The sequence below is a fragment of the Sminthopsis crassicaudata genome, chromosome 1 (genome assembly GCF_048593235.1).
Source record: "Sminthopsis crassicaudata isolate SCR6 chromosome 1, ASM4859323v1, whole genome shotgun sequence".
Classification (NCBI taxonomy): Eukaryota; Metazoa; Chordata; class Mammalia; order Dasyuromorphia; family Dasyuridae; genus Sminthopsis; species Sminthopsis crassicaudata.
This window is the reverse complement of record NC_133617.1, coordinates 48,076,264-48,102,680: the sequence shown is the minus strand read 5'-3', so window position 1 is coordinate 48,102,680 and position 26,417 is coordinate 48,076,264. Positions and strand designations below refer to the sequence as shown.

The following is a 26,417-nucleotide window of genomic DNA, read 5'->3' as shown; positions in this document are numbered from 1 at the left end:
TTTCCCTACTACATTCTATCTTCCATTCAGCTATCAAAATGGTCTTCCTAACTTTCTGTTTATAACTTTCTTCTGCTCAATAAATTCCAACAGCTCCCTTTTGCTTCTAGGAACAAATGCAAAATCTAATGTTTGGCTTTTAAAGACCTTCATAAATTGGCCTCTTTCTGGGCATCTTAAACCTTCCTCTCCTCCATATGCTTTATAATCTAGTGATACTGGTTTCCTAGACAGATGTTCCTTGAAAAAGATACTCCATCATCCATTTTCACTGGCTATCTATCCCTCGTGCCTGGAATTGTCTTCCTCTTCATCTCTGTCCCCTGGCTTCTCTGGCTGCTTACAAATAAACCAAAATTCAGCTTTCTGTAAGAAACCTTTCCTGGTCCTCATTATTGTTGGTGCCTTTTCTCTGAGGTTATTTGCAATTGTGTGTGTGTGTGTGTGTGTGTGTGTGTGTGTTTGATATAGATACATTCACATAGATGAACACAAATAGATCTCTATTCTGCTTGCATATAGTTGCTTGCATGTTTTCTACACCTATTAGATTGTGAACTCCTTGAGAATGGCAATAATTTTGGCTTTTCTTTATATTCACACTACTTAGGGCAATGTCTGATGCACAGTAGGTGCTTAATAAATGCTTATAAGCTTGACAGCTTTCCTTGCTTGGAATGTCTCCATACCAATGAAATCATGCATATCTTGTTCTTATCCTGATTAATTCATTTAGACTGTGAAAATATAAGTATGTACTAACACAAATTTGTATTGTTAGGATCATAAGGCTTAATTCAATAATGGTATACTTCTAAAATTGTCAAAGAAAGATTTCCTCTTATTATATTTAGCCTCAAATTTTGGTTTTTATTTTGGATCCTATTTTGTCAATCAGTATGATCATTTCCCCTCTTACCTTTGTGCCATCTGCATGTTTTTGTTTGTTTGTTTGTTGGTTGGTTTTTTTGTATGTTTTTGTTGTTATTCTTTTGGGAATTGGGATTAAGTGACTTGCCCAGGGTCACACAGCTAGTAAGTGTTAAGTGTCTGAAATCAAATTTGAACTCAGGTCTTCTTGACTTCAGGGCTGGTGCTCTATCCACTGCACCACCTAAATGCCCCCATCTGCATGTTTGATAAACATATCCTGTTTTCCTTTATCCAGGTCAGTGATAAAGGAAAAGTTAAATGAGTTAGGATCCTGCTTAGATTGTGGGTCCATGGATTAGGACCCTACCTAGATTTTGGTCCTCCAGTGGGAGGTCTCCATCCAAGCAATGATGAGCCATTCACTGCTCTTCTTTGAGTCTTAACCAGTTCTAAAATTATGTCATGGTCTACACCACAGTCTAGACCACATGGCTCTGTCTTTTTCATAAAAATAAAAGGAAGTTCTTTGTCAAATCCTTTAATCTAGGTAAATTGTGTCTATAGCATTTTGTCCTTTCTCTACCATTTATACAGCCCTGAAGAAGCCATATGAAGGCAAGTCTATTGTGAAGTCAAGTTGTCAAATGATGAAATGAATTAGCCTTCAGGCTATGTCACAATGAATCTAGCTAACCGAGCACCTGGAGGGGACCAAGATAAGGAAACTGCCATAGCTTAAAAAGCCCTAGGCACTCAGAATTCTGGATCTTCAAACCAGGCAAATAGTGGTTACAATTTGCAATGTGCATAAAATCACACAATGAATCTTATAGAAACCTTTTCAATGTTCTTAACAGTGTAGATGACAAAAGGAAAGATGGCTCTAACATCCTTCCACATTACCCCTAACGTACATAAAGTGGGTATAGGTGTGTGAGGATCTGTACATAAGGGAGCCTGGACTCAACTAGAGGGAAAATGAGCAGGATAATGACCAAGTTAAAACATAGTGACAATTCTATTCTTTGGAAATGAAGATGCACTCTACTACAGATCTCCCACTATTACAGAACATCCCCCTAGAGGAAGTCTCTTAGTGCTCCCCACAGCTTATCTATCAGAGGTCATGCAAAACATCTCTGGGGAGTAGAAGATTCTCCCTGTGGGATCGCAACAAAGTTCCCCATGCAATAGCTCTTGGAGCTAGATGGTGTTCCTAATAAAGCATCTTCAAAAACTGGAAGGCGCTTCCTGATAGGCATCTCCCACAACTAGATGGTGCTCCCCATGAGGCATCTTTTGGAATTAAAGATATTCCCTCCAGGAAGAGCACTGCTGATAATTAGAATATACTCCCTATTAGGTGTCTACTAAATCTTGATGGTGGTAGGTCTTGAAGCCAGATGGTACTCCCAGTTGAGTCTCTTTTCAAGTTGGAAGGTGCTCCTCACAAAATGTCTCTCAGATCACAAGTGTTCCCTATGCATTAGTTCTTAGAGTCTTAAGAGTATTCACAATAGGGAATTTCCAAGAGATGCAAGATACTTCCTGTGAGATCTCTTTCTGAGCTACCTTCAGGATATCTCTGAGAATTGGGAAGTGCTCTATGCAGTACATCTCCCAAAACTGGATGTCATCTTTTTGGAGCCAGACTGTGTTCCCAATAAGTATCTCCAAAAGTTAGGATATAGTTAGGCTCATCTCCCAGGTCTTGACGGTGCTCACCATGTAGTATTTCATTGGCTAGATGGTATTTCTAATAGGGCACTTCTAAGAGCTCAATGTGGTCCTTAGAGAGCATCTTTGGAAGCCAGAGATATCCCCTCCAGTCATTTCCAAGAGTTAGAAGAAATTCCCTACAGAAACTCTTCCAGAAATGGAAGGGGCTTCTCATAGGTTGTTTCCTGCAGAAACATGGAACTGTTTCATGGGGTATCTCCTAGATTAGTCTAAAATTGCTAAGCTCACTGTAGGCCGAGTCTTTTCTTGAAAGATCTCAGGAATCCAAAGTCAGCCCTGGAATTTCTTAGTCTACTAGGGAAATAATGAGAACATAAATTTTTGAAGATAGAAGGGACCTTAGAAGGCATGTAGTCTAATCCATTCCTTTTGCAAATGAGGAAACTGAACTTCCAGGAGGGGAAAATTCCTGCCCAAGACCACACAGATAATAAGTGGCAGAGCTGGAACTAGAAGCCAAGCTTAGGACAAAAACAACATTCTATACACTACACTATGCTAATGTTAAAATCCTCGAAATGATCAGACCAACCTGCCTTTCAAGGATGTCTTAGTTCAGTGTGGTCCTGGCCTAGGATCTGGGGATATTGAGAGACAGTGGGACAGCCCCACTCCCACCATGACCTTTCAAAGCCTGTCTAGTGAACCCCCTCCCCCATTCTTTGCTCTGATCAGTGCCCACTCTATGTGTCCAGCTGGCTGCACAGCTGGAGAGTCTGTCTGATTTCTGGGCCTAAGCTCAATTCAAGCTCATCTACCAGTGTTTTGGGAAACCTTCTGTTTGAAGACATTTTATGCATACAAGATGTCGGCAAAGGCTGCACAAACAAGTAAAGGTCCCTTTGTGTCTCTAGCCCCACATTCCCCCTCCCCATTCCCTTTTGCAGAAGTGATTTCCTTTCTGATTCTGTTTGCCAGATGTTCTTAATAAAGTAGCTTGACCTCCAGAGGAAAAGGGCAAGGACAATCTCAGTTCAAGTCCCAACTTTAACACTTACTAACAACATGAACCTAAACACGTCACAGATCTCTGAGTCTCAATTTACTCATCCATAAAATAGGGATAATAATTTTTGTGCTATGTATTTTACAGAGTAGTTGTCAAGAAAGGTCTACATAAACCTTGAAATACTGGAAACGTTAACTTGTCATTGTTACTAGTGTTGTTGTTGCTGTCCATTATCACTTTGGAAATCTACCTAGCTATCTATATAGGATGTACCAGCTGGATAAAAATTGCCTATTGACCAAATGATGAGATGCAGTTAGAGGAAAGCTTATCAAGTTGTTCTGTTAGAGAGATACTTCTGATTGACAAAACAAAGCACCCAGAATTTGATAGAAGAAGAATCAAGATTAAATTTAGGATATTGCACTGTGTTCTTTAAATTATCTCAAGCTGCTGCTGGTCACCAAACCTATCATCTTAAATAAGATAAGAAGAGATGATCAAGTGTAGTGAAAAGATCACATGATTGAGAGGCAGCAGAAAGTGCAAAACCTACTGCTGATATTTATGAACTTTTTGATTCTGGGCAAGAAACTTTCTCTAATCCTTAGTTCCCACATGTGAAAAAAGAATAATTACACTTGTAGTGTCTACTTTACAGAGTTGTTTTTGAAGGTTATTCGAGATAGGGACAAGGATTGAACCTGTGTTTTCATTGTTAATAATAATTATAGCTACTATTTATATTGTACCTACTATGTGCCAGGAACTATGCTAAGAGCTTTATAAGTATTTGATTGCCACAACCATCCTAGAAAGTAGGTCCTATTATTATGACTATTTTACAGTTAAGGAAACTGAAACAAATAGAGGCTAAGTGGGCTGAGCTTAAATTGTTTTTCCTGACTCCAAGGCTGGCTCTCTTATCCACTACACCATGCTGTCTTTAGGTCATTTTATAAACATTAAAAAGTGATATCAATGATGGATGTTATTAGCCCTCCAGGGCTGCTTATGGAACCCTCAGATCACAGGAAAATCAGAAGAGCCAGAATTTTCATGAATTGATAGACACTCAAGGAAGAAAAGGGACAAGAATTTCCCAGAATGAGAAGATATAGCTAAGTTATGATCTATTTGAGTGGAGAGAATGCTAATACCAATCAGATCACAGATTAGTTGGAACATCATTGAGCAGTTAGATGGCACAGTGGATAGCACACTGGTTTGGAATCAGGAGGACTTGAGTTCAAATTCAGTTTCAAACACTTGACACTTATTAGCTATATGATCCTGGGTAATCCTGATTATCTTTCCCCCCCAAAAAAAATTTAAAAGGTGGGGGGAAAGCAACATAATAAAATCTTTAATTTAGAACTATAAGGGAGCTCAGGTACTACAAAATACAACTCTTTACAGAGGAGCAAAGTGAGCCTCTGAGAAGTCCAAGGTCACACAAATGGTAAGTATCAGAGAAGCATCTGAGAGTTCACTTTACAATGAACAATGCTGCAGTCCTAAAAAATGTCAAGGCCTCTAGGAAACTCAGGCTAGGAAGAAGGCTGCAGGGCTCAACCCTAGCCTCTGACAGGTCACTCTCCCAACAATTAGGGTCCAACCTCATCAGAAAAAAGCAAAACCCAGCATTACAGTCCTGGTGTTTTTTCTTGGGGGTTCTGCAAGTGGTTCTAGAGGAGGAGGAGTTGTTGCAAAGGGAGAATGGGAAGAGGGGGAAGAAGAGGAGAGGTGGAAAAGGAGAAGGAATTAGAAAAAAAGGAGGTAGAAGAGTAAGAAAAAGGGGTAAAGAAGAAAAATGGGATGGGATGACATGGGTCTTTTCACTCTTATTCAGCTTCCAGATTACAGCCTTGAAAAAAATATATATTTTTAAAGGCAAAAGCTGTTAATGGCACAGAAAAGATTTAAAGGGAGAGAAGTAGCTGGGTATCTAACACCCCACAGGATCCAGGACTTGAGCACTTCCAAACCATAGTTTCAATCTCCCAACCCAGTTCTCCTCCACTTACCTCCCAAATCCTCAATCGAGTCAAGGGGATTTTTGAAATGCCCCCCCCCCAGCCTCCCTTTTAATCCTCAGGTACCCATGATTCCTTCTCCTTTTGCTGGTCATCCCCCTCCACTGCCCCCTTAGCCCAAGAGCTTTCTTTGGGGTTACCCCCTAGCACAAGATATCCTACTTACCTCTCTCACACTGGGGCCCAGTGAAACCATAGACACAAGCACAGCGGTTGGGGCCAATGCAGCGGCCCCCATTCTGACAAGTCTGCTCACATACAGCTGGAAAGAGAAAGAGGGGCTATGTTAACCAGTCCTAGACGGGGCCATGGGCTCCAAGGGCAGCATACCCCGCTTTCCTAGGGAAAGGGAGAGCTGGGCTAGCCTGTGGCATCTGCTACAAAGTGGCAGAAACCCAGAGGCAAGAACTCTTAAAGCCTTGGGCTGGAAAATGGTATAATCTATCTTGGATCTATAAAGAGGATGGAGAGATCATCTATTTAATATAAATCCTTCATTTCACAATTAGCTAGATGTCCTAGTAACTTGAGAACTGGATTTAGAGTCAAAAAACCTCAGTTCAAATCCTGCTCATATACTCATTAGCTGTGTGAACCTGGGTTAGCCAGATAATTCAATTTCCCCAACTGAAAAGTAAGAATAATATTAACATTTACCCCACCAGGTTATTATGACTACCAAAAAAGATAACATACATAATGTATTTGGTCAATCTTAAAGCTATGTAACTGTGAACTATTGTTATTCTTATTATCATTATTCTTATAGATAGGAAAAGTGAGGCTCCGAAATCTAAAGTGACTTGTGGGAGGACAATTTGGTGTTTTGAACCAGGCTGTCTGACCCTGATCTTTCTACTGAACCACATTACTGCCCAAATTTTACTTCTTCCTTCCATAATTGGAAAACAAAGAGACTTCCCTTTACAAACACCTAAGGAGTAATCATCTTACTTCTATTTAAAGGCTTCCACTATTTCTGGAAACAGCCCATTCTACCAGGGGCCAGCTCTAACAATTAGGAAATCTCTCCTATAAAGTTTATATTTGCTTCCTTGCATTGGTTTTTAGTACTACTCCAGAACAGAGTGCAAAAGGACTACCCTATTCTTGGATACCATGTTAGACCCCATATCATCAGCAGAGATTAGTTTGCAAATTACAGTTTGAACTTTGGCAGAATCACAGAACTCTGGGGCCATGTAATCTGACTCATCCTCATCCAAAAGATCTCCCTTTACCATGCTGCCAACCATCCATCATCCAACCTTTCCTGAAGACCTCCCAAGGAAGGCACCCACTCATCTTAGGGGATAATCCATTCTATTTTGAGATGATCTAATTGTTATTTTTAAAAAACCTTTAAAAATCTTAGTACTGAATGAGTTCTTTCATTGGGAAAACTTGTCTTCTGTGTAATAGATGTTTGAGAACTGGCATTCTGGGATTTGTAGTTTGAAAAGGGCAAGAATTCCCCCAGCCCTGAGAGTGATTTGGGATTATGCCCATCCTTGAATCAGAAGGCAGACTTGAGCCACGCCTGGGAATTAAAAAAAAAATCACACAGAATTTTTGAAAGGACATATTGAGAGGAAAGACTGGGGAGATGGCAAGTTGGCATCCTTGGCCTCACAAAGGATTTAATGAGCTGAGCCAGAAAGCAGAGGCAGTACAAGAGTAACTACCAACAGAAGAAATGAAGAGAAACCAAAAGGAGGGTGGAGAGATCAAAGTGTACTATTGGATTTCTGCTGGAATCTTGGAACAGAAGATTTGGGTTGAAACTGCTGATTGTACCTACCTCTTTAAGGGCCAACAGAAGTTCCAAAAAAAAAAAAAAAAAAAAAAAAAAAGTCTGCTCTTTTTCCAAACTCTCCTCCCTATACCTGTCTAGTAATAGACAATGTATCACTCCACTTACTCCTGGAAAGAGTAGAGCTGAAAACCACCTGGTTCTAGATTGTCTCTCCCACCCCACCCTTAATTTCTCACATCAAAGGCTGTAATTTAATATGCTACATCCTGTTACTAAAATTAGCTTCCTTTTTAGCCTGGGGCCAATACGATGGTTTTCAGGTCCTCTCCTCTGCTGTTTTATAGAGTTTATGTCAGATGAAAGTTATTAGTCCAATCATAATAGCTGAGAGCCCCCAGTTAGGAAAATTCCTAACATTCAGACAGAGGTTTGGCTCTCAACCTTAATTTAAATTTTTGTGTATCAACCCCTGGCTTCTCCATATTTGAGACAAATCAGGATACCAGAAATGTTTAGGTAGGAGTAGCAAGCAGAAAGAGTATTTTACAGTGTCTGTTACCAGACAGGCACAAATTGAGGAATTTAGGTTAAAAAAAAAGTCTTTTTTTTTTTTTTTTTAAGCTTCCCTCAATCCTCAAAGATATGAGTACAAGAAGTTTCCATCTGAATCCTCTGTCCCAAAATGCCTAAAGAGATCTGATAGTGTACCTCAATCTCGTCCTTCTCCACCTTCCTTTTGAATTTTTCTTTCAGTTTATGCTATTGGCTGCTGTCCTTGTCCCCTTGCCAATGATATTTTACAATTCAGTTTATCGAGTGCATGATGAGATTGATGACACCATTTCTCAGCTCCTTTCTCTTTGTCTATTCTTTTTAAGGGTATGCCCTTTTGCAAAACTTCCAGATGTAACTCAATTCTCCCATCCAGCAGTCATTTTAACCTTATTGTGCCTCTATTATATTCAATTGTACATTCAATGACCCAGCCTTCCTGGATCCTTCTCCACTTTCATTCTATCTTATCTGGCCTCCATGTCTAGAACAGAGGCCTTTCTCATTTCCATCTGTTGAAATTCTTTTCTTTTTGGGGGACTGCTTCAGGTACCACCATCTCTGTCAACATTTCAAGATTTCTCTTCTCAAATTTTCCATGTGTTACTTTGGCTCTTTCCTCTTTCCCTATCCCATTACACCTAATGTCTTACTTATCAGTAGGCATATAGTGCTCTCTTTAATAGATTATGAACTCAAAAGAAATTTTTTTAATTGATTGTGAACTCCTTGAGATACAAGGACTGTAATTTAAAAAATTGTGTTCCCAGAACAAAGCACAAAAGCATGCATTCTCAGAGTTTGCTGAATTATAAGAACAGTTGCAAATATGTGGCAATGAATTAGAAAAGGAAGTTTTCTGTCTTTTCTGATCTTGGTCTTTCAAGGGAAGTGCTGGTTCACCTTACCTTCAGAAAAATTTCAAGTTCATATCAGGGTAGGACCAATAAAAACAGACCTTCTTTCCACAAGGATTAGGGAATTAAGAAAAAAAGTGGAGTAGAGGAAGGTGTGGGGGAGGAAAGATGATTTAGGGGGCCTCTGGAGCAATTACTAAAAAGAGAAGGATTTCTTCGGTATGTAAGTGAAATAAGACCAAAGACCAGCTGGACTTTATAATCATACTGTCTGCCTAATATTTGCCAACCAATATAGAGTTTGTGCTCTAAGGAAGCATGTTAAAATAAAAAGAATGCTAAATTTAGAATTGAAAGCTATAGGTTAGGATCACCTCTCTGACATGAGCTCTTCTCTCTGAGCCTGTTTATTTATCTATAAAATAGGAAAATAATATTTATATTACCTTTATCATAGGTATCATATACATGTGATGTAAACTTTAAAGCATCATAGAAATAGGAGGTAATAATAGTCTTCACCATCCATATTCTTCTCATTTATTTTGGCTGGGTTCAATTAGAAATGGTCCTGGCACTTGTTGTTAGCTTGCTATTCTTTTGCTATATTTTTTTGTTCTGTGGGATATTGCAAGGAGGTTAAAATAACTACCTTTTTTGGTAACTGAATGAAAATGTAAGGATATAGACTCATTCCTTATATGTATTTTGTCTGTCTATTTATCTCTCTACATATCTATATATCTATCGATTTATCCACCTCTCTGGGTCAGGATTGAAGTGACCTGTCTTTGTTGTATGGTTGCAGGGGATGAGCTATAGTATTATTAGGTTGAATTTTGTTTATTACTACCTACCAATGTAATCCAACCCCTACTGAAAGAAACTTCAGTATCACTTTAGTAGAAGACAGGACAACAGGGGTAGGTTTTTAGTCAAAACCACATAATTTTGATCCCCTTTGCTAGATCCCTATATTTTGAAATTATTTTGCTCTATGTAGATTGAGCTATATTATTTGGTATGGTAACATATTTAAGATATTGCTCTTGAGTTTTTATGTCTAGGCAACTGTGAACAACATTTCAGCCTATGATAATGGTCCAGTTCTAGCAGAATTTATTGGGATACTCTGAGGACAGTAGTTGTATTATGGGGATTTTCCATCTGTCAGTCCATAAAAGACAACTAGCTACTGAAGTGTAATTTTAACCACCAGGTCATGTCTTGCTAGGTTTTTGGTAAGTAATAAATTTTTACAGTCTATAACAATGTGTTGCCCAGTTTCTGCTATTTCCTTAAGTGATCTACATTGGTTGCTAATTCCAGTCTTCTTAAAGAACTCTTTTGTAATTTCTGGTGGTACTGACATAGTTCTTAATTATCATCATAAATTCTTCCATTTTCACAAACCAATACACATGGATAAGCCATTTGTTTAAGGCTTCTCTGTCAGCATATTGTTGGCTGAGTCTATGAGGATGTCATCTATAGAGAGGCCTTTTTGATTCCACTCTGGATTACAGTTAGTTGATAGGTTCCATCTGGTGGTAAACCATTTTTGATTATTCTATTCAATAAATACAATAAATACACTTTTATCAATCTTTAGGGAAATGATTTCTGTTTGTTCTGTTTGTTGAGGAAGATTTCTTACTGGTCTAAAATATAGTTTAAGGATACCTATCAAAGGAACTGTTCATGTTTCTAAAACTGCCCTAAGGAAATGGGTCCTGTGTTTCATTAATATTGTACAGGTTTTTGTCATGATATTTTCCAAATCAGTTAAGGTCCATTTTACAGATCTGAAAGTGTATGCATCAAGACAGGTATCACATAGTTGTTAGTCGCTTTAAACATATTCTTCCCATTCAGCTTTGATGTCAGGATACTTAGAAATCTCTTAATGCGTTTTGTTGTTTTCAGTCACATCTCTTTGTGACCCCATTTAGAGTCTTCTTGGCAATGATGCTGGAATGGTTTGTCATTTCCTTCCTTAGTCATTTTAGAGATGAGGAAACTGAGGCAGACAGGAGTAAGTGACTTGTTCAGAGTCACAAGGTTAGTGAGTGTCTGAGGCAAGATTTGAACTCAGAAAGATAAGGTTTCCTGACTCCAGATCTGGCAGTCTATCCATTGTGCCTCATAGCTATCCTGTACCACCTACCTGCTCTTAACATGTTTGGCCACAACTTTTTCTTCTCTTTTCACTCAATATGTTTTGTTTGGAGGTATCACCTATATCTGTTGGTTCAATGTAAACTCCAGATTGAAGTTCAAAGCCATCAGTCTCTATCTTACTTTGGCAAAACTAATCACACTTATTGAATCAAAGTGATGTGTTGATGTTATCAGAGAAAGATTTCATACAATAAATTATTATTATAGCTCTAATCTCATTATTTTCATTCTTTTTATGAGATTCAGATAGAAACAGTCTTAAGCTAAGCCATTATCTTGCCATTTATTCTTTTATATACAATGTTCTATGGACTCTTTGAAGGTATATAAAATAATTGCTTTCTGTGGTCGAACAAAAGCATTAGTATATATGATCATCCTCCATAACAGGACTTCTTAATTTGGGGTCTGTGAACTATTAAAATTTTTTGTAACTCTATTTCAACATAATTAGCTTTTGGTAATTCTGTATATTTATTTTATGCATTTATAAACATTATTCAGAGAAATGGACCATAGGCTTTGCCACACGGCCAAAGGGATACAAGATATAAAGGTTTACCATCCCTGCTCTACCAGCTCACCAAGAGCATACTTGATATAATTCTAGTAGCAGATAGGAAAACAGGGGTGATGTGCACCCTTTGCCCCGATCTCTAGATTTCAAAAGCTTTCCATTCTACATGATCTAGAAATTATGAGAATTTGTCGTGATAACATCTATTTAAAAATTGTTCTTGAAGGTTTTTTTTTTAATTATGTTATACTCAGGAGATATCTTCCTTTGTGGGGCTGGGGCAGGATTATCTGTGTTCCTGATCTTCATACCTATTACTATGGCTAAGTAATCCCATGGACATACTATAACCTAGTAGGTAGTCACTTTCTCAGGTGGTAGAGATGGCAGAGTGACCCCAGAGTCAGGGAAACTCAAGTTTGAGACTAGTCTCTGACATTTACTAACTGTGTGATAACCTTTGTTTGCCTCAGTTCTCTCAATGGTAAAATGGGGATCATTAAAGCATCTACCTACTATGGTTATAGTAATAATATTTGTAAGGCATTTAGCACAGTTACTTCTTGACAGAGGCATTTCAGGGCCTATCATTTAGCACTGTGGAAGGAAGTGTTTCCTTTCACATGGAAAGGCATTCAGGATGGATACACTACTAGGCAACAGAATGGTATTGGCCATGTTTTGGGGCTGATGTAAAGGACCACAAATGGAGGCTCTCTCGATCCCTTTCTGCATCCCAGTCCAGGTCTTAATTAACAGACTGTACAGCCCAGAGCAAATTTCCCTTCCAGTCCCTTATTTTCTCTAGATGTAAAATGAAGGTGCTCGACTAGATGTCCCTAAAGGCCCTTCCACGTCTGAAATTTTATGTCAAAAAGCCCTTCCTCTCTTTGACATTCTATGTTTTAAGGTTCCTCCCAGTCCTGACCTCCCGGGTTCTAAGGGCCCTCCCAGCTCTGACATCCATGTTCCAAGGGCCCTCCCAGCTCTGACATTACATGTTCCAAGGGCCCTCCCAGCTCTGACATTTCATGTTCCAAGGGCTTTCCCAGCTCTGGCATCTTGGGTTCTAAGAGACAGTCTGTGATTCAGTCATGATTTTCCCCAAAGGAAGCTTCAACTCCCTCAGCTCCCAAATCCCTCCCTCCTACCTGTTCTCCTCTCCTCCTCCTCACTTCCTGACTGGTCTCTAGCCCTTCCATGCCTTTCTTTCCCCTCACCTCCTACCCTCTTGTCTAGGTCCCCTCACCTCCACTGGCACCACAGCTGGGGGAGAGCTGTCCATTGGCACAGGCACACAGATTGGGTCGGGAGCAGAACCCTTCCCCACAGGAATTCCGACAAATAGCTGAAAAGAGGGAAAGAAGGAGATGATGAGGACAAAGTGTGTGGATTGGTCGCTCCATCTGCTGCTACACTGTGACAATAGGAACCTGGATTCAAGAAAGGACTCCAGGACACTGAATGAGGAGACCCCAGTTTAATACATGGTTCAGAGATTAACTTGTCCTGTGATCTTGGGCAAGTTCCTTCTCTCCATTTCTCAGTTTTCTCATCTGTAAATGGGTATAATCATACTGGTTGAACTGAGATGAAATTATAGTCATGAAGAACTTCCCTGGGGGCTCAGGAATGATCTATGGAATTCCATTTTTTTAGAGGCAGCTGAGGAAAAGAGAAATCACACTCTTTGGGGAAGGACAAGGATCTTCCTGTTCAGACTTAGAAAAAGCAGATGATTTCAAGTGTCCCTTCCTCAACTTCTCCCATTCTCCTTGTAGAGCAAAGCCTGGTTTCTTATCTTAGAAGCGGGAGGGGGGCCATTTTTCAGGTACTCCTTCCGAACCCAGCACTACCAGGTCCAGGGCTGGATCTCACTTACGGACAATGCACTGATTTCCCCCAGGGAGGGTCCTCCAGCCTGGGCAGCAGTAAGAATGAAAGCGGGAGCCACAAACATTTGGCCTGGAAAAGAACAAGGGACATAGCATGAGTGCTCACACACAAGTTCCCAGCCTCCAGCACAGCATCTTAGATGCAGGGGGCAAGGACTTAAGGAAAGAAAGAATGAATGAGTGATGGCCCCGTCTCAACTGCCAAGAACCTAGGGAGAGTAGCCTTGATCATTCCCCCAGGAACTAAGGAGAATGGAGTGCTCCCTGGAGTGTCATGGTGGGGACTATAAACAGGGTTGAGAGAAATTAACTCTAGGCCAATGAAAGCAAACCAAGGCCCAAAGGCTAAATCCACTATTGAGCTTGAGAAAAAAGCTCACAGACCAGCTAGATCTGGCTCTCAGGCAGCAGCAGCATGACAGCTCTGGGCACATAATACCAATCTGAAAATGTGGGAAAAGTGGCACCTTGGGTCTACTTCACAGGGCATTATGGGCACCACAGATGGGGCATCATGGACACAGTGCCCATAGTACCACCATATTGAGATTCAGAATACCCTAGCCCTTGTTGGCAGGCCCAGGGCTTCTTCTAGCTTGCTATTTAGATCGACAGCTTTAATATCAAAGTGATATAATATTTATAAAGCACTTTGTAAACCTTGAAGTTAGCTATTACTATTTATTTACTTTAATCAACTAGATGACATAGTGGATGGCAAGCTGGACCTGGATCTGGAGTCAGAAAAATCTGCATTCAAATCCTTACTAGCTGTATGATCCTGTAAAAGTCATTTACCTCTGCCTGCCTCAGTTTCCTCAACTGTAAAATATGGTGATAATAGTACTCACCTCCTAGGGTTGTTTTAAGATAATAATGTAAAGCTTAGTACCTCGATTGGTCCCTAATAGATATTATATAAATGCTAATTCCCTTCCCTTCCTTAATAGCCTTTTTTGTCCACTGAGTCTCAGGAGCTTCTTGGCTTTCTTTTCTCTCCCTTCTCCCTGGCTTCCCTCATTTTTATGTTTCACCTCCCTCATCATTTACTCCCGGACTGGGGATAAATGGAGGAATATAGGTGCAAATAGGGAGAAGAAAGCTGTTAGTAAAGGGAAAACCTGAAGCAATCCTCCCAAGGTCAGAGTGGAGAAGCCTCTGATAGTGTCCAGCTTTTTATCTCAATAGCCTTTCCCCATTCCCCTACAGAGGGGAGAGATTCTGGTATGAACATACCCTCTTAAGGTGTCAAAGCCTCTCCTCCGAACCCTGCTCAAGGCTGGTGCCTCCTCAGAGCCAAGTTTGTCTGCCCGAATGGCTCCTTCCCATTGGGCTTGGGCCATGCAGACAAGTGTTGTCCATCCCAGCAGGATCTGGGTCAGCCAGCTCTCAGCCATGGTCAAGATGCCTGCCTGTTCCCCTGGCCCGTCCCTTGAGGCTCAGTCCCCAGGACTGATCGTCACAGGCTCTTGTCCTAGGGTGGAAGGAGAAGGGGAAGAAGCAGGACTCAATAATTGGCATCCAAGCACTTCAAGAGGAATAAAGAACTTTCCTCCCAACAACTGAGATTGCTTGGGTCATTATCCCCATTGTACAGATGGAAAAATTGAATTTCAGAGCATGAATTTTTGGAAGAATGATAAGAAATTCAGAAATAGGATTTAAATCAAATCCTCTTTCATTTCAAGCTCAAGGTTTTTTCCGCCCATTTTGTCACAGTTACCTGGGGGTTTTCTTTAAGTCAGCTTCCACATATACCCTTCTGGTCAAAGCCCCCCATCATTCAAGAGTGAAGACTGAAGTATCTTTTCTTTTCTTTTCTTTTCCTTCCTTTCTTTCTTTCTCTTTCTTTCTTTCTTTCTTTCTTTCTTTCTTTCTTTCTTTCTTTCTTTCTTTCTTTCTTTCTTTCTTTCTTTCTTTCTTTCTTTCTTTCTTTCTCTCCCTTCTTTCCTTCCTTCCTTCCTTCCTTCCTTTTTTTCTTTTGCAGGGGTGGAGGAAGGATATATGGCTAACATGGAGATTTAGTCAGGGAAAAAATTTGGAATGGAAAACAAAATAAATTGAATTAAAGTACAAAGTACAAAGAAATATCCAGAACCAAGTGTTCTCTGGGAGCTAAGGCTTCTTCATACTTTGCAGGATGTCAGATTGGGTCTGGGACTTAGCATTGCTAAATTACTATCCAGACTTTAGTTTGTATACTTTTAAAGTGTGGAAGGTAATTTCAATGATACCTCTGGTTTTAAAGCAATAAACCTGTTTACATCTTTATTCATAGGGGGAATCTAGGAAGATTTCCTGGAAGAGGTAACATTGGATTAAGTTTTTAAGGTTGGCTGGGAAGCTGACAAATTTAGAAATCAATAGGGAATAAGATTGGATGAGATCAGTGTCATTATGCACACATGGACATACACAGGGATATACATACATACAGACAGAGGCAGAGACACAGAGAGACACACAGGGGCAGAGGGAGTGGGGGGGGGAAGGGGAGAAGGAGAGATAGGGAGAGGGAGAAAGAATATTTTAGGTCCAGAAGTGAAAGAGATCACTTGCAGCTTGGGGGAAGGAGAGGGAGAGAGTTGTAGCAATCAAGGAAGGCTTCCAGAAAGATGACTTTTGAGTTGGGTCTGGAAGGAGGGTGTAGGATTTTCATAGGTGGTGATGGAAGGATGGTGACAAGGAAAATGCCTATTAGGGGTGCATAAATATGGTGGTAAAGTAGGAGAGTAACAGACCTGGAGTCAGGAAGAGCTGAGGTCAAATCCAGTCTCAAAATTACCAATTATGTAAACCTGAACAAGTCACTTAACCTCTGCCTCAGTTTCCTCATCAGCAAAATGCAGATAATTTAGTTCCTATCTCTTAGGGTTGTTAGGAGGATTAAATAAGATATTTTTAGAATGCTTTGCATACCTTAAAAAATGCTATTTAATGCTAGCTTTTTTTTTTTTTTTCTTTTTGGCTGAGGCAATGGAGTTAAGTGACTTCCCCAGGGTCACACAGCTAGGGAGTGTTATATATCTGAGACCATTTTTGAACTCAGAACCTCCTGATTTCAGAGCTGGTGCACTATCCATTGTGCCATCTAGCTGCCCCTCTACCTATTGTTATAAGTCCATTTTAGCTGGTTTTTAGCTTGAATTGGGAATCCGGAAGGAAAGGAGGAGATGGGAGGTAGAGGCATTAGAGCCAGAACTAAGAAGCCTTTTAAGATCCTGCCAAGTCTCACCTTTCCCAAGAAGCCTTCCCTGAATCCTGTAAGCAACCTACTCTCCCCTTTGTTTCTCTGAACTATAGAGGATTCATTGCCCAGACCACACAATTCTGAATCAAGAATAAAATCCAGGGGCAGCTAGGGGGCGCAGTGGATAGAGCACCCTGAATTCAGGAGGCCCTGAGTTCAAATCTGATCTCAGACACTTAATACTTTCTAGCTGTGTGATCCTGGGCAAGTCACTTAACCCTAGCCTCAGGGAAAAAAAAAAAAGAATAAAATCTCCTCCTGTTTTTCCAGAACTTTACAAAGGGCTTCTCTCACAATATCATTAGGAAGAGAAGGTAAATATTATTATCTCCATTTTACAGATAAGGAAGTTGAGGCTCAGAGACAGCCAGAAAGTGTTGGAACCAATCTTTCTTGACACTCCTGTCTCTTCTCACAACAGTCACTTTCCTCATATCCTTCATTTTACATTTGAGTAAACTGAGATCCAAACAAGAAAAATGTGTCTTATCTAAGGTCCCAGAGATAATTAAGTGGGAGTTATTTAAACCCAGATCCTGTGGCTGTAACTATCCTTCAGTTATTTTGGATTTATCTTCATACCTGCAGATGCAGTGCAGCTCAGCAGAATGAACATGGAATTCAGAATTAAGGGATGTGGGTTTGAATCCTCACTCTGTGAGACTCTGGCCAAGGAGTCTCAGTTTCCTCATCTATAAAATGGCAATAATAATAGCACATACCTCACTCAAGGTGGTGAGGATCAAATGAGATAATCTTTGTAGAATACATTGCCACCCTTCAAACACTTTACAAATGCTACCTAACTTTCAATGTGACCTACCACAAATGACCATTTCTCAGTTCATTTTCTTTCTCTGTAAAATCTAGAAAATGATGCCTTTGATTCTCAAATGCCTTAAATGGGTCAGGAAAGGTAAGAAGTCTTGGCTTTCCTGGAGTTTGATCTAATAAGAGGCACTCAAATGATAAGAGGGCACTATATGATACTTGCATTAGAGAATGTAATTAGAGCATTGTGTTTTTGGGGTCATTTTCAATCTATTAGAGAGGATGGGGCAGGCTGATTGGAGAAACTGGCCTTTGAGTTGGGCTTTCAATGATGTATAGAAAATTCAACATACAGAACATCTTAGAATTTCAAGGATTTACTGTGGTCTTATTCTTGACCAAAGTGGGGAAGAGAAAGCTTTTTTTTTTTTTAATCTCCTAAATGACAGGGCAGAAGATCAGATAGTATCAGAGATGAAAAAGGAACTTTAATGACCATTATCTCTATTGCGTACTGTGTGACACTGGGGCAACCTTAATGACCATTAGCTTTATTGCTTACTCTGTGATATTGGGGCAAGAAACTTCATCCTTTTAGGTTTCAGTTTCCTTTTCTGTAAAATAGGGGAGTTGAGTTAGATGGTTTTGGAGGTCCTTTTCATCTCTACACCCATGTTCATTGGACCTCTTCAGGCCTTGCTTGCCTCCTCAGAAAGATAAAAAGATAGAACTATATAGTCTCTGAGGTGCTTTCCAGTTCTCAAGTTAGCCTTTAACCTTAGTAAGTCTCAGTTTCCTTCTCTGTTTAAAAAAAAAAAAAAAAAAAGAGTTTTGGCTAGATGGTTTCTGAGATCCAGTCCAACTCTAGATCTATGACTTCATCATCCTTTGCTCTCCTTGGGCCTCAATTTCCCTCTCTGAAGAATGAAGGAGTCAGGCTCCATGGTCTCTCAGGTTCCTTTAGCTCTAAATCTATGAGGCTGCAATTTCATCCACCCAGGATCATGATGTGGCTCACAAAGAAATTGCCTTACAGAAGGTCTGGATACTGAGGAGTAACAGCCCTCACTAGCTGTAACCAGAGTGGCCACAAGGCTTCATGCTGAGGGGTATGGGAAAGGATTACCCCTTCCTGCCCACTCTTCCACCCTACCAGGGGTTCCAGCTCTCTGGAGCCATGAGTACAGGGAAACGGCCAACTCCTTGGGGTCTAGCAGCATTTCCTCCCTGCAGGGCAGGCCGGGCCTCCCACTGACAGAGCTCGGCAGCTGGAGCCAGAGCAGGGAAGGGGGTCCCCAAGGACTTTCCCACTTGGCTCAATCTCGAGGAGGGCCCCTGGAGTTCCTTATGGGAAGGGAAGGAGCCGGCTGGGAGGGAATGAGGGCTGGGAGGGATGAAGGAGAGGGCGGGGCAGTCAGGAGTCAGCCTCTGTTCAGGGGAAGAGGCCCTGGCCCAGGACTGTGTGAAGTCCCAGTTCTGGGCTGGGCAGGAGGAAAGGGGAGGGAATTAGACTTTAGAGAGCTGGAAAGAACCTTGGAGATCGTTTTGTTCAACCTCTTCATTTTTACAGAGAAGGAAACTGAGCTCTAGAGATGGAAAGTGGCTCACCAAGTGGCTCACATTGAGGGGAACTGGCAGATCCAAAGCCAGGTTCTTTGAATCCAAATCCGGGGAGTAGAAATGGGTAAAGAATTCTAACTTGGGAACCAGGACTGGACACAGGAAGCAAACCGCTAAGAGAGATTGGAAGGGAAAGCTGAGGGAATCAAGGCACAGGACGCTGTCCCTGATTGGCCTCTGGGAAGGGAGCAGAGACAGAACCTGGGAGGTATGAGGATGGGGAGACAGGGATCTTGGGAGACGGAGTCCTCTTTTAGTACGGGAGGGATGGGGGGACAAGTGAGGATGGAGGGAATGGGGGTGGGATGGTGAAGAAGACAGAGGAAGTGGTAGAAAAAGGGGTCCCCAGCAGGGGAACAGAGAGAGGGAAGTTAGGGTAAGAAGAATGAGGAGAGGAAATGGGAAGGAGGGGGCCCTAGAGGAAGGTGGAGGGGGGGGCTTAGCCCCAATGGAGACAAAGAGCCTGCCCTTCCTGGCCTCCATCTCAGCCTCAGCCCGATCTGGGGCTCACCAAGCCGCCATCAGAGCCTCAGGCAGAGAGAGCACTGTCCCAGCCTCCCTCCCTCGGACCATCCATCCATCCTGTGGGAGGGAAAGGGAAGGGAGGGGAGAAGAGGGGAAGGAGCCTCAGCCCGAACTGCCCAGGCCTGAGCGTGCCTCCGGTGTCCTGAGATCCCCCGGAGCAAAACAGGAGGTTCTCCTCTGCCCGAGAATCCCAGCCTGCTGGCGGACTGACTGAGGCTCCCCCACTAGCAAGAGCAGCCGCAGCCGGGGCAGCCGCAGCCGCAGTCACAGCAGCAGCACCACCACCAGCAGCAGCAGCTGCTGTTGGTGCTGCTGCGGGGCCCCAGGCTCCGCTCCGAGCTAGAGCGCACAGCGTGCGCCCCGAGCAGAGCAGTCTCCGCCAGCCCCGGCTCAGGGGAGGGGGCTGGGCAGGGCTAAGCAGGGCTCGGGGCTGCTAGGGCTGGAAACAAAGAAAAGTTTCCCTCCCCCCAGCCAGGGGCTCCCTCCCTCCCTCCCCACCCTTCTCACCACTCGCTCCCCCCGTCCCCCTCCCCGCAGTGTGGCCCGACAGCTCCCTCCCTGAAATACCTGCGGGACCAGGCCGGGTCCTGAGGCTGCAGGCTGGCGGGCTGTGGACTGTGGGGGCCCTGGGCTGGGGCTGGGGCCGGGGTGTGTGGGGAAGGGACGGACTGAGGGAGGGAAAGAGGGAGAGAGGGAGGGAAGGAAGGAGGCTGCAAGGTAGAGTGTAATCCAATTTGGGCGGGGGGCGGGGGCCTGGGCGGGGAGGGCCTTCTCCCTGGGAGAGCTGGGGGGCAGAAGGAGGGAGGGGAGCAGGAGGCCAGCCCTACCACATTCCCGAGCCAAAAGGCTGAAACTTCAAGGGGGAGTTGGGGGCGGGGTGGGGGGAGGCTTAGGGCTGGGAGACTTTGGAGGGAACTGACTGGAGACATTAGCACCTACCAGTTCCCAGGAGCAGAGCCCTGGAAGGCTGGAGAAGTTATGGGGCCTTGGTTTTACAGGGCGACTCAGGGTTCACGATTGGGGTGGGGGAAGCACTAGACCTGGACTGGGAGGGGGGACTCAAGAGCAGCTGCCCCAAAGGAGTGTGGTCTACCTGCCTGAAGGAGGCAGAAAGAAGTTAAGATCTGAAGGTGGAATGGCAACTCATGTGAAACCCTGAGTCTTTGGGGATGTAGTAGGGACCACTGGACAGAAGAATGTTAGAGCTCCAAACGACCTTAGAACACAGAATACCAAGGATGCAAAAATACTTAGTATGTGGAATTTCGGATTGGGGGGTCTCTAGAAAGTCAAAACTGGGACTAATGTTAGAACACATTAGAACATATTGAAATGGTCCTTAGAACGCGGAATGGCAGAACAAGAAGGAATCTCAGGACAAAGAACTCCAGAACATAGAACGTAATAGCTAGAAGAGGCAGAGACAGCTGAGATGGCGAAATGGATAGTCCAGTGGAATCAGGAGGATTTGAATTGAAATGTGACCTCAGACATTAGCTGGACAAATCAACAAACCCTGTTTTGTAAAGCTCAATTCCTCATCTGCAAAATGAATTGGAGAAAGAAATAACCAATCATTCCAGTATCTTTTCCAAGAAAACCCCAAATGGAGTGACAAAAAGTGACTGAAATGACTCAGTCATGACAGGAAAGATCTTAGTAGGAGGCACAGGAGATTTGGAGCTTGATAAATCTGGATTCAAATCTAGATTCTCACCTGTTTTGTTACTTTAACACTGCTTCTCAGTTGCTTAATATGTAAAAAATGAGGGGATAATTTCCAGTGCTTAATCTTCTAATTATGAGAATACATTAGAAGTACACTTATAGTTAAATTTAATGAGCATCTCTAATGAACTGGGCAGTAAAATGGGCACTGTGAAAATAGTAAAAGCATTTCCTCAGAGGATTGTGGTGAGACTTAAAGGAGACTATATAATACCTAGCATTTCTAGAGCACATGTAAATGATTTGTAAACTTTATATATATATATATATATATATATATACATATATATATATATATAATATATATATGTATGTATAAGAACTATTAGTAAATGCTAATGATATAAATGACTAGCATTTATAACATTTAAAGTTTTGCAAATTACTTTACTTTTTATTTTATTGTTAAGTTATACGTATACATTCATTTTAAACATATTTTCATGTCTGTCATGTTGGGAAAAAAATCAGAACAAAAGAGAAAAATCAGAAGAAAGAATAAAACAAAACAGAAGGGGGGAAAGGTGAAAATACCGTGTTTTGATCCACATTCAATCTCCCTAATTCTCTCTCTGGAGGTGGATGGCATTTTCCATCCCAAGTCTATTGGAATTGGCTTGGATCATTGAATTTCTTCTGAGATGAGCTAAATCTATCATAGTTGATCATGATACCACCTTTGCAAAGTATTTTATGCATTACCTCATTTGTCCCTCACAACAATGCCTGTGAGGTATATTTAATGGAGTTCATTATCAATGAATAGGGGAAGGAGAGAACTGAGAAACTCAAAGAATTTTAAATAAATATGAAAATAAAATTATTACTTTTCATAAAACCCAGTAATAGAGGTGTTATTACTATACACATTTTACAGATGAAGAAACAGATTAAGAGAATCTGAGTAATTTACCCAGGGTCACAGAGCTAGTGAATGCTGAGGCAGGATTAAACTTTGGTCTTCCTGACTTCAGTACCAAGAACTCTCCCCACCATGCCTTTCTGTATTTCTCTTATCTTTCAACAGTCCCTTGCCCTCAAGAAGCTTTGCATCTTACTTATATTCTTGCACCTAGTCTAACCTCCAGTACTTTAGGAAGGGATTTGCTTGAAGTCCCTTAATCATTTAATGGTAGAACAAAGTTTAAAAAAAAAAAAAATAAAGGTGGTTCCTTAACTCAGAGCTATTTCCGTTTTACCCTATGCCCTCTTTATGCACTTAATGATCTGTGTGCTCTAACTTTGTTCCTTGTCCTAAATTTCTAATGACCTAAGGCTTTACCTACTATTCATGATCATAGCCCCTGTTGTCAACCTTTCTTTAGAGCAGGGAGCTTGACCTCCATCAGCATCGTACAAACTCTCCATTTGAAGAGAGAGAGTGTTTTACAAATTTCCATAAGGTTTTCTCACCAATATTTATGCTCTAGGGGAGCATGGATGCTACTGGAAAGTCAGTTTCACTTACATGCTAAGGGGCCTGGTGAGATCAAACATATAGGGCTGGATCATTGATTATTCAAACAGAAGAACACCAAGTGGGGGAATGTAAGCTCTTGGAGGTCACAAACTGTTTTAAAATTCCACTTTGAAGCTCCAGTCCTGAGCCCAGGGCCTCACATGCAGGACTTGCTTAATAAATGTGGGTTGGCACTGGATTGGACTGCAGATGGTACCAGAGATAGTCACTGGGAAAGGAAGGGTGTATATGTCTCAGGAGTGTGTCTATGGTCTGTGTGTGAGAGCAATTCTCATTCTAGGAAAGTGGAGCTAAGGAGGGTCAGTCTACACACTTGGGAAGGAGATAGAGATAGAGACAATGTGAATTGGCCAAATCCTGACTCTATAGCAAAGGGCCCCTTGAAGCCTGAGAGAGGTTAAATTTATGACCAGCAGAAGAAAGGCAGCCTCATCTGATGTACAGGTGAAACCAAGCTGGGAGGGACAGAATAAGGCGGCTTAAAAAAATAAACTTTTCTTCCCAAGCCAAATGTTGAATTTTAAGAATAAACGTTTATGTTTTCAACAACATTAGCAAAACAGACTCTTGATTAAAGCAATGAACTCGAAGCCAGCATTTTATTTGAACTGATAAGACAGTCCTTCAATTTCAAACTGGTTCCATTCTCCCTCCCCACCTCCCATTTTTAGTGGTCTGGACAAGATGTTGGGAAACTTGGTGCAAACTTTTGGGGGCTGAGGAGCATGAACTTCCCTCAACGTTCCTGCAAATACCTTTGCTGTTTGGATACTTCCCCAAAGTCAGAGCCTGCCAATCTCTCCTAAACAAGGGAAGGAGAAGGACCTGGCTCTAAAGCTTCCTGTGCTGGGACCCCAGACTCCCACTTCTTCCTCCTCTCCCTTACTTTGCTCCTCCCAGGCCTTTGACCAGTTACATCCCTGAGCTTCCAGGAGCCCCCAGCTGTAGAGGACTAAGGAGGGACCGGAAAGTGGAATGAATGGATATTCCGCAGGGAGGAGAGTTCCTGCCCGGCTCACTGAGGCTAATGGATTACAGATGTCTTGCATACTTCCCGCCTTCCCCAGGAACCTCCCCGTGTCTGGTCTGGTCTGGTCTCTCAGACTCTGGAAGTGTGTGTGTGTGTGTGTGTGTGTGTGTGTGTGTGTGTGTGTGTGTGTGTGTGTGTGTGTGTGTTTTATGTATGTGCGTGTGTGTGTTGGGGAGGGGGGGAAGTAAAGCTGAGCACTGCACAGGAGACATACCGGCGGCGGCAACGTTTTTTCTCTCACTAGGGGTTTCTAGAAAGCATATCCAGGGGCTGTGGAACCAGGTGAAAGGCCAAGAGGTGTCGGGGAGGTTTGCTATATTATAACTCTCCCCGTGGGGAATGGATTAGGGTAAAAAGGACCAAAGAATATCAAAGTGGAAAAACCCTTTGAACACAGACCGTTAGAGCTGTGAAGAGTTTAGAACGTTAACTGTCAAAGCTGGGAGGGGCCTTAAAACATGGAATGTCAACTTTAGGAGGGGCCTGAGAGCAGGGAATTTCAGAGCTAGGAGAGCACCCCTTAGAACACACTGTCAGAGCTGAGGAGGATTTTAGAACCCAGCCGGCAGAATTTGGAGGGAGTGGAGAACATGAGATGTCAGAACTGGGATGGTCCTTAGAACCCAGGATGTCAGAACTAGGAGGGCCCTTAGAACCCATGTCAGAGCTGGGAGGGTCCTTAGAATCCAGGGGGTCCAGAGCTGGGAGCGCCTTTAATGTTGCCTATTAGAGGGAAGGACATTACAAATCATCTGGACAAACCTCTAGATTTACATGAGAGGAATTAAGACCCCAAGTGGGTAAGGGGCTTGTGTAAAATCAAATAGCCAGCCAATGGAAGAAGAGGACTAGAACCCAGATGTACTGATCCAAAGCCAAGGCTCTTTCTGGTGTTTCTTCCCCAAACACTTTATCATTCTGCAGACAACCACGGTCTTGGGCCACATCTGAACTCTGAGCCCAAGAGAGCTTTTTATCTGGAAGTTGTCATGGAAATATGAATATGGTCTCCAAGTCTAGGACCCTGAAACTGAGATGTAAAACCTGGGCTCAGATCATTCTTTCCCTGGTATCCTTCCCCTGTCCAAATACCTTGAAATGGATTTACATTGTTGTCAGAATCAAATGCAATCAACACACATCTGTCTCTGTGTGCCAGGGCTTGTACTGGGCCCTGTTGATTCGAAGTGATGTACAAGTGATGCAATCCCTGCCTTCAGGAAATTTATATTCTACTGGGAGGACACACATTATGTTCAGGGATAATAAAATACAACATGCCAAACATAATAATAATAATAATAATAATAATAATAATAATAATAATAATAAGCCTTTATATAGTGCTTTAAAGTTTGAAAAGTGTTTTACACATATTAGCTCATTTAAGCCTTACCAATATCCTGAGTCAGATGTTATTTTTATACCCATTTCACATATGAGGAAAGTGAGGCAAGAGTAGAATAAGTGCCACATTTTGTTGTCTGTCCCTTTTAGAAAAATCAGTTTAGCAAGTGGGTGAAACAGAACCTGGAGAAGGAGAAAATACTAGATATAAAGAGACCAGGTAGGAAACTCGTGAAAGAAAATGTGAAGTTGTAGCTAGATAGTGAAGTGGATAAACTATTAACTCTGGATTTGGAACCTGATTTTATTTATTTATTTTTAAAATAAGATTTTATTTTTCCAAATACAAGCAAGGACAGTTTTCAACATTCATCTTTGCAAAATTTTGAGTTCCAAATTTTTCTTTCTCTCTCTCCCCACCCTTTGCTCTCCAAAAAACAGCAAGCTCTCCAATATAGGTTAAACAGGTGCAATTCTTCTAAACATACTTCCATATCCATCATTCTGTGCAAGAAAAATAAGATCAAAAGTGAAAAAAAAACACAAGAAAGAAAAAAAACCAAGCAAACAAACAACAATAAAGATAAAAATGCTGTGCTTTGATCCACATTCAGTCTCCACAGTTTTCTCTCTGGATGTTCATGGCTCTCTCCATCACAAGTCTATTGGAATTGCCTTGAATCACCTCATTGTCGAAAAGAGCCAAGTCCATTAGAATTAATCATCACATAATTTTGTTACTGTGCACAATGTTCTCTTGGTTCTGCTCACTTTATTTAGCACTAGTTCATGTAAATTTTTCCAGGCTTTTCTGAAATCAGTATGCCTGTCATTTCTTATAAAACAATGATATTCCATTACATTCATATACCACAACTTATTCAGCCATTCTCCAACTGATAGAACTTAAGTTTAAATGCTGTCTCAGACACTTAATAGCTCTGTGATACTGGACAATTCATTAAACCCAAATTGCCTCCAAAAACAAACGAGTAAGAGGTGACATGAAGATGTTTATTGTCGTTCATTCTTGAAAAGGACCAAAATGATATCACTATGTTAGAGTCAACTTGCAGTGTGTCTAATCAGACCAATATGAACTTGGAATACTCCACCAAAGGCTGGGTAAAATAATTTATATGAACATGTAGGATGGATTCTCTATTTTGCACATCTTGCGGTGTCTTGTTTTTGTTTTTTGTTTTGTTTTCTTTAGCTACTTCAATCCTGCTTTTGCTTATGGAACACAGGGACTGATGATTTTGTGTGACTGTCTCACTTAAATCTAATTTATACATGAATCCAAAGAA

General features: G+C 41.7%; 1 protein-coding gene across 2 annotated transcripts in view; it reads right to left on the bottom strand.

The window, feature by feature from the left end:
- The window catches only part of FBN3 (fibrillin 3), a 100,979-nt gene extending 80,735 nt beyond the window's left edge, over window positions 1-20,244 (bottom strand). For both annotated transcript variants that reach the window (XM_074301669.1, XM_074301675.1), the window contains exons 1-5: window positions 20,090-20,244; window positions 14,593-14,830; window positions 13,344-13,426; window positions 12,711-12,809; window positions 5,765-5,860 (exon numbers count right to left, since the gene is read on the bottom strand). In XM_074301669.1, the coding sequence (XP_074157770.1) occupies window positions 5,765-5,860; window positions 12,711-12,809; window positions 13,344-13,426; window positions 14,593-14,753 (439 nt within the window). In that variant the 5' untranslated portion in view covers window positions 14,754-14,830; window positions 20,090-20,244. The remainder of the gene's footprint in view (window positions 1-5,764; window positions 5,861-12,710; window positions 12,810-13,343; window positions 13,427-14,592; window positions 14,831-20,089) is intronic.
- Between the last annotated feature and the right edge of the window lie 6,173 nt (window positions 20,245-26,417).